General features: G+C 31.5%; 1 protein-coding gene across 2 annotated transcripts; it reads left to right on the top strand.

Annotated features, from left to right (window-relative positions):
• Nucleotides 1–1,192: 1,192 nt before the first annotated feature.
• Nucleotides 1,193–14,748, top strand: LOC110098864 (aspartyl protease family protein 1). 2 transcript variants are annotated; one of them, XM_020825806.2, is made up of 10 exons: nucleotides 1,193–1,804; nucleotides 1,914–2,049; nucleotides 11,959–12,200; nucleotides 12,325–12,549; nucleotides 12,675–12,810; nucleotides 12,890–12,963; nucleotides 13,060–13,159; nucleotides 13,250–13,310; nucleotides 14,105–14,176; nucleotides 14,258–14,748. In XM_020825806.2, exons 1-10 carry the CDS (start codon nucleotides 1,503–1,505, stop codon nucleotides 14,485–14,487), a joined length of 1,578 nt encoding a protein of 525 aa, XP_020681465.1. In that variant the 5' UTR covers nucleotides 1,193–1,502; the 3' UTR covers nucleotides 14,488–14,748. The 2 variants fall into 2 exon arrangements, with proteins under 2 accessions (XP_020681465.1, XP_020681464.1); XM_020825805.2 differs by having other exon boundaries at nucleotides 1,194–1,804; nucleotides 13,247–13,310.
• Nucleotides 14,749–15,132: the final 384 nt, after the last annotated feature.

The following is a 15,132-nucleotide window of genomic DNA, read 5'->3' as shown; positions in this document are numbered from 1 at the left end:
AACACATAGTACGTAAATAAAAAATTAAAATATATATATATATATATATATATATATATATTTGATAGGTTTTTATGTTTGATGATTGGGCCTTAGAAACTCAAACAATTTGTCCCATTAATTATTTTTTTGGTCTCGTTAGTTGGTCAGCTTCGAGGACTTGTTTACGATTGCAATTCAATTACAACTATAATTAAATTTGGTCAAACAAATAATTAATGTGAAGAACACACTAATTACATTGTTAATTAATCATTAGACCATTAGCGAAGCTTAATAATATCTCCGACATTTGTAACCAAAAAAATTAATAGAACTCCTTTAATCATTCTCTTGATGACATATGCGTCTATTGTGGTACTTATTTATTAAGGAGTATGGCATCATTAAAATGATGATGGAATAAAAAAATTAGTAACATATTTAATCATAGAATTAAAAAAAAAATTATAAATCAAATTGAGATTTCGTTGGGACGGCTTTCTTTCTGCTTCTTACAGCAGCTTTTTAGTATAAAAATTAATTTTTTTTGTTCTAAAAAGATGTTGTAAGAAACAGAAAGAAAGCTGTCTCAAATAAAAATTGAATGGTAATCCAACGTATAAGAAGATGTCACGTACAATTTGTGATAAAACTTTTTAAAATATGCCCAAAAGTTTAATTCAGATCAAAATATCTTAGATATGAACTATGACATGTTTTTTAATATCATCGCCATCAAAATTGATTCGATAAAATTCAAGTAATATTAGAATAAAATTCGATCAAGATTGACGACATATGCAATGACGTTGTCTTGGACTTTTACTGTCTCTATTAGTCAATATTAAAAAATTTATATAACAATAAATATATTTTAGAGAGTTCAAAATGAATAGAAGTATATTAGTGCTTTTACTCTCTCTATTAGAAAAAATATTACGTGCAGACGTCAAATATGTTTGGACGCTAATCAAGAGTCATCAGGTCACTCAAATACGAGAAACTATTCTGTGCGGAGCCCCGACGAAGAATGCTACCCATAGACCAACAAGAATGCACGTCAACGATACTGAACCATGGCACCGAACGAAAAATAATATGACGGACGAATTCCGTTCAACATCTACACAAAATAATTAATCCTCAATTACATACTGCATTGAATGAACAACATAGGCATAAAAAAAAAAAAAAAAAAAACATAGGCATTATCCTAATTGATCTCCGGATTCATTCTCCTTGGCAGGAAAGAAGAATACAAGCCTTGTCCTTTTGTTAGTCAAAGTAGCCGTGGGCTCCATGTAGCCAACTCCAAAAGAGCGCCGGACACGCCGCCGGAGTCGCTTCTCGAGGAAAAATCGTAAAACTTATTCAACGGCGACCACCGCCACCTTCTTCAACACGTCAAACACGCGTCCTCCCACCAAATTCTAATTTCTTCTTCCCCTTTTAAGCCCTCAATTCCTACTTCCACGTTTTCTAGGGTTTCAATTCGCCAATCTCTCTGTCTCCTTTCTCCCATGGCCGCCTACTCATGTTTTACATGTCTCATCTTCTTCTTCGTGATTGCCGTTGTGTCACTGGAGGGGATTTATGCATCGCCGGCTTTTGGATTCGACATGCACCACCGATTCTCCGATCGGGTTCGACAGTGGGCGAAGTCGATGCCAAGAGACCTTCCGGGCGGCTGGCCGGAGAAGGGAACGGTGGACTACTACGCCGCCCTGGTAGGGCATGACCGCGGCCGTTCGCTTGGCGAGGAGGCTGCTAAGCTGGCCTTTTCAGATAGCAACGAGACCTTGAGGATCAATTCGCTCGGATTGTAAGATCTTGGAATCTTTATTTTGTGGGGTTTTTTTTTTTCTTGACTTGTTGAGTCATGCTTGTGGAATCGGATATTTTGCTGAAATTTTTTGGATTCTTTGGTGTAGCTTGCACTACGCTTTCGTTTCACTGGGGAGTCCAAATGTCACGTTTCTGGTTGCGTTGGATACGGGGAGCAATTTGTTTTGGGTGCCCTGTGATTGCATGAGTTGTGCGCCGACTACTTCTGATAGCAACGGTTTGGTATGCTTTGTTCGACTCTTTGGCTTTATTTTGTTCTTCTTCTTTTTTTTTTTTTTATGGTTGCTGCGGGCTTTGATATGGTAAAACGGAGAAGGGTAGTTGCAGGGGTGTTTTAACAAATTAAGGCTTTAAAGTGAAATATGCACAGTTTCATGTGGATGTGTTTTTGACCTGACACGATGATTGATTTTTTGATAATTTATTGTTCTCATGTTGAGATGAGGAAGCTCATCAGCTTTGTTGTTCTAGGGTTTTGCTTTCTTGAACTAAGACTTGGAAATTAGGCATGAAATGCGACAAGTCTGTGTTGCCATGCAAGAATTTAGCATTTTTATTGGTGATCCTAGGTGAGATCGATGAGGCGTTGACCAATCTTAGTGTTTTGAAGGGAGAGTTAAATCACAGATTTTGTGAGAATGATCCCATGGACAATCAAATCACAGATTTTGGGTGAGTGGAGAAGGTCAAACCTGGCAAATTGGAGACCTAGGCAGACCAAACGATTTAATATCTTATAGAGATACAAACAAAAAGGGAAATACAATGTTTAAGAATGATCTTGCACATTGTATTTGAAGATACGTGACATAAATTGAATCGCAAATCTAATTTTGTATCAACAACACCAAGTGGTCATGCCTTTCTTTTCTTCTTTAGAGCCAAAGATTTTGCAAGAGAAAATCAAGGGATTTCCTTTGAATTTGATAAATATGCAATCTAAAACCTTTGGAATGGGTGTAGTATATGTGGAGAGTCCATTAGTGCATTCTAGAAATGATTTGCAATAGCTAGGATAATCTTAATAAGGAAACCCAACGATTAGTTGAATATAGCCGTCAATTCATACAACTTAGTAGAGGTCTTACAGAGATTTAAAGGAGGTCCATAGAGGGTTTAGCAGAGGCCCGCTAACTAAAATCCTAGGCCAAGATCTATGTTCATTCATAGAGTAGAACGATGCTTTGTAGAGGCTCACTAAGCTAACAAATATCCATTAAGTATGATGGAGGCACATAAACCGGTAATAAAAAATTTTAATAATTTTTGAGTGATTTCTTTGAATTGTTTTTAGCAACATTTGAATCTAAGTAATTAAAAAAATTGTCTAGGCAAAATCAAAATATGTATAGAAAATTTAAAATAATATTACCATATATATATATATATATATAATTTTACCTTTAATATTATATAATGTAAAAATGATTTTACTTGATTAGATTATGAAGGCTTGCGAGCTTTGAAGTCATATCCAACATTTAGTATATATAAAGAAAATAAAATAAAATAAAATGTTATTATTTCTGTATCATGTCTTCATGTACACATCTTGTCCTTGTAGTTTTTCTAGTGTATTTACACAAAATCTCAAATAGTCATCAGAACATTGTTTAAAATTGGGCGTATGGATGTGCGCCTCAATGCTTTTTGGCAAAATTCACCATGAGGAATAGGCCTCATTAAGCCTGCCATGAGGCATACGCATGCTTCATCAAATGAAAACTCGAATTGCCCTTGCGCTTTTTTCTTATCATTTCCACAAATTTCAAAAGGTTGATCTTTTGTTACTCGTGGCACTAGTGGTAATTGTTTCAACTAGACTTGGCCCTATGATTTTTACTTTTATTTTTTTTAATGTAAAACATTTCATGGTATCTATTAGCTCCATTTTTCTCTACTGATTGTATGCGAGTCATTGTTTGAAGCCAAAGCTGATCGAGATCTCTATCTTTCTATACATATTAGATTTCTATAATGTAATTGGAGTTATGCCTACTTTCGATGAGAACCAAATATGACTGATGAAAGAAAAAAAAAAGAACAAAACCATAGGTTTAAAAAAAATTCATTACAGGCATAATAAAATATTAGGTCTTTAAAAAATAGGAAATAGGATGGATGAATAGTCTCATTCTTTTTTCATTTTTTTTAGAAAAGGCTTATGCGTGTGCTTTTTTAGACGTTGATATAATATGCCAAGTTCTTTGCAATTAAATAGAGACAATGCGATGTCATAAGTATTGTTGCTAAGCTAGTGGCAAGTATGGTGCTCTAGTTTTTTTCCTCTACTCATTAACTTGTCAAAATCACCTATACCACCTGGATTCAACAAGTCACTCTTCACTCCAAATAGTTTAAATCAAAACCTATATACAATGGATGAGCATGATTGAATCGTTAGGATGGGTTTTAGCTTATGGTTTTCCTTTGATTGTCAAAGACATTAAGTCTTCACTTGCATATCTAACTTCCTAATCCTTGAGAGGACCATCATAAACTGTGATAGATTTAAGATCGGTGTTCATAAGAGTGTCAAATTTTGTACATTTTACCCTTACTCATTGATTATTTGGTTGTTTTTGCTCTTTAGTGCTAGATGCTAGTGAACACGTGATCCATCTCTATGTCTCTCTATCTAGTTAGATATTTGTCTTCTCGTCCATCAAAGAATTTATGTACAGCCCCTTCTTTCTAAAGATAGCTAACAATATGCCTCTTTCTATCTCTTAAATACTTGTGTGCCCTGACTGATCTCAATCTCCTTTATTTCTCCACCTCCAACCCATCTTTTTTTGTAAGGCATGCTGTCATTTGTGCCTATGCATTCAGATGTATTTCTATCTTATTATATAAGGGATAGCCTAGGTTAGGTAACATGGATAGAAGTTATTCAAAGAGATTTATTTAGAACTAGTTTAACTAAATTGAATAGAAGCTATTCTAAGAGATTTATGTAGTCGAAGTTTAACATCCCATGCAACACTCAATAGGAAGGAAAATTGAAGATTCTTGTAGCTAGACTACAAATAGTTGGGATAAAGATGATGATGATTTTAAGGAAATGTTCAAGAGTTTGATGCTTTCACCTTCTTTGTACACATAGACATATAGGCCTGCTTGCGAGATATTTATGTAGAATATGTTTAATATCTAATGTGGCACTCAGTAGGAACAAATGATGAATTAAGATTTATGATATGGACCCAAAATGATGGATAAGTTGATGATGATTTCAAACAAATATTGAAGAGTTTGATGCTTTCACTTTTTTTTTTAAATTGATTAAAAGGCCCTTAAAATTATATTTTGGCCGTATGCTTTCACATCCTTGTATGTATAGACATGTCAGCATGTATCATGTATGCAAGAGATATTAACAAATTTGATTCTTCTGCCTCCGTATAACTTTTATGTACATAGAGAGACAAGCATAGAACAGAGATAAAAAAGTTTGATAGCTCCACCTTCTTGTATGTGCGCATAGACTTGCTAATGTAATATATCTTATAGTCTCGGATTTTTAATGTTAAATGCACATAAGAAGCAAAACCTATGCAGCAAATATTTTAAATTGAGAGGACATTAATTGTTAATCCAAAAAACTAATGGGTAAGTCATTAAAAACAAAATCATGACAATTAATTCAAATAAGAAGGTTAACTTCAATAATGAGAAGAAGTATTAAGAAAGCCATAAAAACCTCTAAAATTCACACACACTAACAAAACATATATTGTAGCATGACTAAACACAATCACTTTTAAATCAATGAAAAACATAGAAGAAGAAGGATGAGGAGAAGAAAAGGAAAGAAATTAGGAAAGAGCTCACAAGAAATGCAAAACACACTCATACAAGGATATAATCTCTCCGAAAATTCTTAAAGTCTCTCATTTGATAAATGAGCCCAATTTCAAAAGAAGAAGGAATTACACCTCTGAAGAAAATTTATTAACCACTCATACTATATTATGCAAATGCCCCATACCCTTATTTAAAATTATATAAAAAAAAAAATTCGTGTCCATGAACTTGTGACCATTGTTAGAATGCAAAATTCTCACCCTTGTTTCCTGCTACAACATTGCCAAAGCTAGAACCCGTAGCAACTGTCGAAAATAGATGAATTGAAAACATAAGAAGTACCACATCATAAACAAAGGACTAGCCTTGGGATGCAAACAAAGTAAGGGAAAATTGCAAAATACGGGGATCTCATAATCATAAACCTTTGATAATTCAATTAAAATAAAACCCGCTAGGATAGTCATCAATTGCCCTACTTGAAAAAATGTTGCAAACTGTTTTTTTGAAATTCTTCTGATAGATTTGACATCACTCTTAGATTTTTTTTTTTTTAACAAATATCCGTGAATCAACACTTATAGATCTATTTTCCCATTTTATGAGGTGTGTTTTGCTTCCACAATCAGTAGTGGACTTAATTTAATCATCAACAATAAAATAAGATTGTTCTAAATATTTAGGAGTTATGCAAATACTGTATTGTATGTGATACTCACTAGAAGAGTTGAAAAAGAGAAGAATTCATAGCATTGATTAATGTTTTATGATATGAATTTAGACCATATACATTAAAAATTAGATTAGCACTATAATTTTTTATAATTTTCAACTTATATGCATTCATCCCAATTTATTTATAACTTTATATGTTCATATTTTATAGCAGTTAATTTCTTAAATATTTTAAAAGAAACCTTCCAGTATTTTGACAGTCCATTGCCTTATTTACTTGCTTGAAGACTTCAAGTTTCTATTTTTCTCGGCAACAACTACATTAAATACATAATTGGAGTACTTAATAGGATGCTTCTAGCAAATAATTTTATGCAAATCATGTATATGACTTATAGATGATGTAATAAGATACAGGTATTGCAGGGTAGTAGCTATATACTTGTATGCATTCTAATGAATGCACTATAACTAATTTATATTTGTTAGGTTCATTAAAGTTTTATTTTCATAATTGAAGTCGCACGTGTGTATGATCTATATAAGGCCAGCTTATTATATTTATTAATAACTTCTATACAACAATATGAACCCCCTTTTTCCACTATGTGGGATTGGCAACATGGAGCCTTTTTCTCTATTGTATCATGTTAAGAGTCAAATTCTCATTCAAATTTAATAAATAAAAGTCATTTCTAATACTTTGTAAATAAGACTTCGTTTGAGACAACTTTCTTACTGCTTTCTAAAGCAATGTTTTTGTTTAATAAAATTTTGTACTAAAAAACTGTTTTAGAAAGAAGAAAGCAGCCCCAAATGAAGCCCAAGCCTTTTTAGGTCTACCTCTACTTTTCTTAACATAGTCAAAATATAATGCATCTACTCTCCAAATTGGGTCACCGCAAGGCCGACATTTATATGACAAAACCATTTAAGTCGACTCTCTCTAATTGTATTTGCCACTAGAGCTACTCCAACCTTATCACGTATATACTTATTTCACATTTTGTCTCTAAGTGTAAAGCCACTCATCCACCTGAGCATTCTCATCTCTACAACACTTAACTAAATTTTATGTTTCTCTTTTAATGACTAATATTCTACGCTAAAAGCATTGCAGGTCTCTCCACCATCTTATAGAATTTTCCCTTTAAGTTTGAGGGGTATGCATTCCTCCATGTCAACCATCCAACTTGAATTATACTAATAATATTCATATCTATTTCACCATCACTTTGAACAATAAATCAGAGATATCTAAAACATGTATTCTTTTTAATGACTTGATCACCCAACATTACAATCCCCCACCATATCTATTACTACTAAAATTACACTTCATTTATTCAGTTTTAGATCTACTCAAACGAAAACCTTTAGACTCTAAGGCTGACCTCCATAATTCAAGTTTTCCTTCAACTCATCTAGTCTTATCAATAAGAAGAATATCATTAGCAAAAAGCACACACCATGGTATATCCTTTTGCAAATATCTAGTAAGAACATCCATGACTAAAACAAAAAAGTTCTGGCTTAAAGGCAATTCTTGGTGTAATCCAACTGAAATAGAAAAATACATGATCAAATCATCTTATGTTTGAACACAAATGACAATACTTGCATACTTGAACTAAATCATTACTTCATGTATCTTTTTGTTTGGCTAACTTATATATATATATATATATATATATCTTTCATCCTCCTTAGCATCTAATTTATTATTTAAATCATTAAAAATTAAATTCTTAGCATCACAAATTGCTTTTTTAGACTCCTTACATGTCCATTTATATATTTCCTAATTTTTCAAGCTTTTACATCTAAACCAATTTTTATAAGAAAGATTCTTATATTTTATATTTTCTTGTACATTTTGATTCCATCACTAATTATTTTTAGTATTATGAATTTTTTTCTTTTAATACTTTAAGAAAATATTTTGCAACATTCTTAATATCACCAACTACTTTTTTCCTACATAATATTAGCTTCCTCATATATAGGCAGAATATTAATATCTTAAATCTTACTCTAAAAAATATTTTTGTTAGTATTTTTTTAAATGCCCCCATCTAATCTTAGGATAACATTTTATTTTATTTTTCATATTCTTTCTCTTCATCTACTATTCCCCATTTAGATTGCATAAATTACTAAGCGATACTAGATACATAAACTTTCACTCATAATAACTTTATTATTTTTGCAATCTAAACAATTAATTTTCTTATAAAAAAAATTAATCTGTGTTCTACTATATCTATTTTTTTTGTGTAACGAGATGCTCTCTTTTTTCTTAAATAAGATATTAGCAATTACAAAATCATAAGCTAGAATTATCATGGTCTTACTATCATGAATGATTTTAGAACTTTTTATTTCTCTTCCAACATGTCCATTTAAATTTTCTCCAATAATTTTTTTTTCAAAAGGTATAATTCATATTAATTCTTCTAAGTCATTTCAAAATTTTAATTTTGAACACATATCTAAACCTACTTGCGGAGCATAAACATTTATAATATTAATAATCTTAGTATAAATAACATTCTTTAACGCTATAATTATATCTCTCGTTCTATTATTTTTTACAATTTTTTTCTTAAAACTCTTATCTATAATCACATGTATATCATTTCTAATATGACTCCTACTTGAATATCATAGTTTAAATTCTAAACAATCAATCTCCTTAGCATTCTCTCCAACCTATTTAGTTGTATGAATGCATAAATATTTATCTTCCTATAAATCATAATATTTATTAATTTCATTAATTTTTTTGTATGAGAACATCTATTGCAAGTTATTATCCTAATTTCTTTTTTCACATTCGTCCATGATGTGGGAACCCTTGCTTATTTAACACTACACCCGGGCACAGTTCAATGACCCTTACACACTTCTCTTTGTATCCAGGCTATATAGTGCATCGCTTCGAGGGAACGCCCTAGCATTAACACAATGTATTAAAGAATTCATGTCATAATTATTCGACAAGTTTTACGCTGGTTGTCAACTACCTAACGCAAACCTCCACTTTTTTCATCAAGGGCTTCGGACTTGGCAACTACAATGTTTGATTAACAACTTCTATAAAGAAGATAAATCCAAATTATTTTAAGATTAATTATTATGAAAGGAATTTACGTGAATAAGTTTATGTATATGTTGACCCTGTTTGATTTCATCAATAAGACACTTTTTATGAATATACATGTCAAGAAATAAAGAAACACCATTAAAGTTGATATCAATTAAACCCAAATTTTTTATTTTAAAATTGAAATATTAATCTTAATTCAAATAACCCTTACTCCCAACCCAAAAAAACTGGTCTCTTTTAATAAACAGGGCCAAATCAACCAGGTAAGTTCGATTTGGTTTGGTTTTTAGATTTTAACCTACCCATGCACTTCTAATTTTAGGTTCAAATTGTTAAACAATACTATGTTGCATATTTTAATATGGATTTTAAAGCAAAATTATATATAAGATCACTCTGTAACTATTATTTTTTTTATTTTTATCCGATTCATGATAATTATGAACTATAATTTTTTCAAGTTAATCAAATTTAGTCATACATAACACTCATATTGGTGTGTGTGTTTTAGACCTAAGGTGAGGCACATAAGAATTTTCCTTAGAAGTGTTAAATTGAAGTACAATAATCCTAATAGGTGGATAATTGTAATTTCTTCGAACTCTAAAGTTTTGTGATATGTCTCATCTTTTATCATTGGAGATTGTAGATTAATTTATGCAGAATTTATTGTTAAGAATTTTATTAAATTAAATATTAATAATCTAATAATTTTTTAGGAAAATAAATATGGATACAAAAAATCTTACCTATAATTGGTATTCAAATACAGTTTACTACTTTATTTAAATTTCTTAAATTGGTCATGTGATTGGTCTCTATAATTGAAGTATGTCAAATATTATTCCTTAAATTTATGTTACACATATCAACTTATATAGGTTTTTCTTGCAACACTTCGCTAGAATTTTTGTACCAATCCTATTCATTTTGTTCAGGTAAATTCATATTTTTGGCGTCGGTATATTTTATGCCTTCTAAAGAATTTATGTAGAATGTTTACCCAATTCGAAAACATCAGTGGATCATGCCTCTAATTAAAACTAAGAATATAATTTCTATCTTTAGACCGATGTGCTGACATTATTTAGATTCATTTTCAATTTGATTTTATTTAAATTGCATTTTTTGTTGTGCTTTTAATTAATTATAATATTATACTATTTCTAAAAGACATTTTTATTCAACCTTAAGATTTCAGACCTAGTTAACCTATGAAATTTTATGCGCTAGCACTTCTAATGTAGATCAAATACGCGATACAGAAAATCATGCAACCAAAACTCAAAATTCATCAAGATACGAACTATCAATGTAAACATCTATAGTGTGATGGAAAATAATTCAAAATGAAAAGACTAACCTTCTATTTGAAATTAAAGATGAAAATGATATCAAGAAAGTAACAATTGAATTTCATGCACCTGACGCCAATTTAGGTTGTTGTAACTCTTACTAAACACAATTACTTCCAAACTACGATTGAAAATGCAGAAGAAGGAAGCGGAGAAGAAAAGAAGAAGGTAGGAAATAATTGACCAGAAGAACAAGCCTCATTTGTCCAAGGAGCTAAGCTCTTCAAGAATTATTTAAATCTCTTTTTTATCAAGGAACTAATTATTGAAAGTAAAGAGAATTGCACCAAAACTAGAAATCTTAATCAAACACTAATAATTTGTTATATATACATGCTTCAGGCCTTATTTAAAAATTGAAGTTACAAAAAACAAACTAAAAACCCCCTTGAGACTGCAACTGGATCAGAATATTCTCACACCCGTCCCCGGCTACATTGCCTCCAAAGTTGGAACCTGTAGCAATCGCAGGAAGTAAAGGAATTGCAAAAGTCAGAAGTCCCACAGTAGAGTAGGCGTAAGATGATGAGGTAACTGGGGAAGGCTACAAAAAAGAGCGGACCTTCATTAACTCAACAACAGTAAAAGCCACAACTCACAAGGATCTGCATGGACTTGGATGCACTTGCAAACAGGGGTGAATATGTTTAATACTACTCGAAATAATACATAATTGCAAATTAGAAGGGTTAGCATGTTAAGCATATTTCTCTGTGATGCTTGTTTGTTTAGTGTCTATATAGGAAATGAGAAGATGAAGATCACCAAGCTATTGCACGACTATTTGTAAGATTTTTGTCCATGACCAGAATATGCACGGATATAACATTCTTTTTCAATTTCTTTTTTGATACGTACACTAAGCTTGGCTTGTCTTTTTTATATTTTATTAAATGAAACAGATTTCTTCTCCTTTTGTTGTTTTAGCTTTAAGGAAGGTACATCCTAAGCCTTGTATAAAAGCTTCTTTTATCATGCAGAAATTGGATCAGTAAAATACTGGAGTTAGTTTTCTTTTTTACAGTTTTCATAAAGTATTACAGATAAAAACTTCATTGCTGTATTTTCCAGCTATCCAAAATCAAGCAGATCATTTAAATTATTTGATTCTTTGATGCTTCGATCATGCTTAGTCAATTCTTATTGTCATGCTTAAGCTGGTCTTCTGATTCTAAATTGCAACAGGGTATGGACTTGAATATTTACAGTCCCAGTCTGTCTAATACGAGCCAAAATATTTCTTGCAACAGCTCTTTATGTGCTTATCGAAGCCATAATGAATGCCCTGGAGGGGGGGACATTTGTCCTTACATGGTTGAATATGTTTCTGCTCAGACATCTTCTTCTGGGTTTTTAGTGAATGATATCTTATACCTAACCACTGAAGATAGCAAGCCTGAGATTGTCAAGGCACCTATAGTGTTTGGGTATGATGCTTTATTGTTTCTCGAGACTTTTTTCTTATGCTGGAAAACATATTTTTGGACTTTCTTGTTTGCTTATACTATCATTAGGCGAATACATAATTCAATCTACAAATTCATTGTGCAGGTGTGGACAGATTCAGACTGGTTCATTTTTGGGCGCTGCTGCTCCAAATGGTCTTTTTGGGCTTGGTATGGACAATTTATCAGTTCCCAGCGTTTTATCAAGTAGGGGCCTCATATCAAATTCCTTTTCAATGTGCTTTGGACTTGATGGTGTTGGGAGGATTAATTTTGGAGATCAAGGAAGCTCAGATCAGCAGGAAACCCCATTCAATGTCAATCAGAAAAAGTAAGTTATTTCTTATGTTTATGCCTTTTGTGCTTCATTTCCATGGTTTTTTCTGCTGATTTTGACATGATCTATCTCTGCATATTTTAAAAATTGTGTTTACATTTCAAAATGTGGCTCTACAGCTCCATATATAATATTAGCATAACTGGAATTGAGGTTGGTAGTAGCTCCAGTGATGTAAGCTTTAGTGCTCTGGTTGATTCGGGAACCTCATTCACAACTTTGGCAGATCCTGCTTACACAAAGCTCTCTGAGAATGTAAGTTTTTCCAATTAAGTAATTTAAGTATCTCTATCTCAAATTTCTCTTTCTAATTCCATTGATTTTTATTTTTCAGTTTAATACGGAGCTTAAAAAAAAAAGAGCAAATGTTGACTCTAGCATCCCTTTTGAGTACTGTTATTACATAAGGTTGTGATTTTGATATGTTTATGTGAAATATATGCTTGCAAAAAGCCTTGTTTCTTTTGTTCTTGCAGTATTTGATTCAGTTCTTGATTCTTGCAGTTCTAATGAATCTGTGACTCATTTACCGGTTATTAATTTCAACACTCGAGGTGGAAGCAAATTTCCTGTTAATTACCCTGTAATTTTCATATCCAATCAAGTAAGCTTGAACTTCGTCTCATGGAAGGCTCTTAATCATTAGATCTTATCGTTACACCTGTATTAACATTTGTTGCTATTTTTGCAGCAGGAGCGTGACTTTATGTATTGCTTGGCTCTTGTCAAGAGTAGCAAACTGAATATCATTGGCCGTAAGTTTTTTTTTTTTTTTTAATCTTTAATCTGATGCCACGTTACCAAAGTAGACTCAGATTTTTCGCATTCTTCTACTTGTCTTATTGAAACTCTGGTGCCAAAATATACTCTAGCCTTTATTACCATTAAAGAACTAAGTTAAATTTCTGAAGTTCGCAGTATATGCACTAAATATATTTAAATAGGTTTTGTTTATTACTTTTTATAATTTGAATAAGATTTATTTTTCAGTTAATGATATTTTAATTTATCTATTTTATTTTTTTTATTTATTTAATTTTACACTATAAAAAAATAAATTTTTATTTATTAATTAATTATAAATGATATAACTTGAATGATGTATAGATTTATAATTATAATGTGAATTTAGTATGTGGATCTATAAGTGTAAATTTATATTTAATCATATAATATAAAAAATAATGATTCATATTAAATTTATAAGAAACCCAAAACTAAATTTATATTAAATATAAACTAAATTCAAAGATTGAAATTGTTTTAATATTTAATTATTAAATATATTATTTTTGTAGGAGTTATGTTCAGTTTTAATCATATATTTGTATTATTGTATAATTATTTTGTCATTTAGATCATATTTAAATAATTTTAATATTTATTACGTCATTCGGTGCAACTCTGATCAAACTGTTGAACATTGTTACTTTTTTATGATTTTATGCCCGATCTGAATCTCACAACCTTGATGAGTGGTCATTATTTATTTGATTCTTTTACTTGGACAAACAAATAATGTTTCCACATGTCTTCTCATTCAATGCAGAGAATTTCCTAACTGGTCTTCGTATTGTGTTTGATCGTGAGAGAATGATACTGGGTTGGAAGAAATTTAACTGTAAGTCTGTTACCAGCTTTCAAAAACCCTAAATATGAATGTCCTATTTAACTGAATGGTGTGGGACTAATTTCTATTCAGGTTACAATAATGAGGATTCCAATCCCCTGCCAGTGAAGCCAAAAAATTCTCCAGCTGTTCCTCCGGCATCTAATTTGGGACCAAATGGTTACAATCCGGAAGCCACAAAGCAGGTTGGAAATGGTTCTCAGGTGACAGTATTGTCACCTTCTGACAGCCATTCTTCAAGCTTTAATCGCTTTGCAAGCATTGGGCTTTCATTATTTCTGCTTCCTCTGGCTATTCTTTGATCATTCTTTTTCCAGGCCCTTTACACAGGTTAGCTTTTGTGTCTGATTTTGCCCACCTTTCAAATCATACACAGGTTAGTGAGATAGAGAGGCTTACACCTTGTTGGTGTTCTTGTAATCTTGTCTCTTTTTTGTTAACTCACTCATTTCCAAGTTATTTCAGACTGGCTGTAGATATATATGCTTTGTAATATATTCTTTATAGGTTTTGTATTTCGATTTGATATTTCAATAATATTTTTTGGGGGGTTTGTTTCTGTATGTTGATAATACTTTATTTTCACTTTCCTGTTTTTGGCTAGCAATTCAAACACTTGAAATCTTTTTACTGCAAGTACTGGTCAGGACCACTTCTCCTCCCTTTTTTGCTCCATTTTCTTAGAGCTCTATGTATTGGAGTGGGGAATTTTAACCTATTTTAGTGCTAAGTGCTAACATTGATTCAGTTGGATTATTGTCTTGTCATTTTAGTGTTTAACTTGGATTTTGCAGTATGATTTCTTACTAGACATTTGCAAGAGGATGTACATTGGCTGATGATATTCTTCTTGTTGATATGACTAGAGAGGGATTGATAAAAATTTTGAATTATGAAGGTCAACCTTGATGTTTAAAAGTTTTTTATTTGAGTATATTTAAAATTGA

Source organism: Dendrobium catenatum, unplaced genomic scaffold (genome assembly GCF_001605985.2).
Source record: "Dendrobium catenatum unplaced genomic scaffold, ASM160598v2 fragScaff_scaffold_1523, whole genome shotgun sequence".
NCBI lineage: Eukaryota > Viridiplantae > Streptophyta > Magnoliopsida > Asparagales > Orchidaceae > Dendrobium > Dendrobium catenatum.
This window is presented reverse-complemented; position numbering and strand designations above follow the sequence as displayed.

Bases quoted from the DNA above. Each gene is read 5' to 3' on its own strand.
- LOC110098864 (XM_020825805.2), top strand. From the start codon at position 1,503: ATGGCCGCCTACTCATGTTTTACATGTCTCATCTTCTTCTTCGTGATT. The intron at 1,805-1,913 runs GTAAGATCTTGG...TCTTTGGTGTAG, and splicing joins AGGATCAATTCGCTCGGATT to CTTGCACTACGCTTTCGTTT. The intron at 13,311-14,104 runs GTAAGTTTTTTT...CATTCAATGCAG, and splicing joins CAAACTGAATATCATTGGCC to AGAATTTCCTAACTGGTCTT.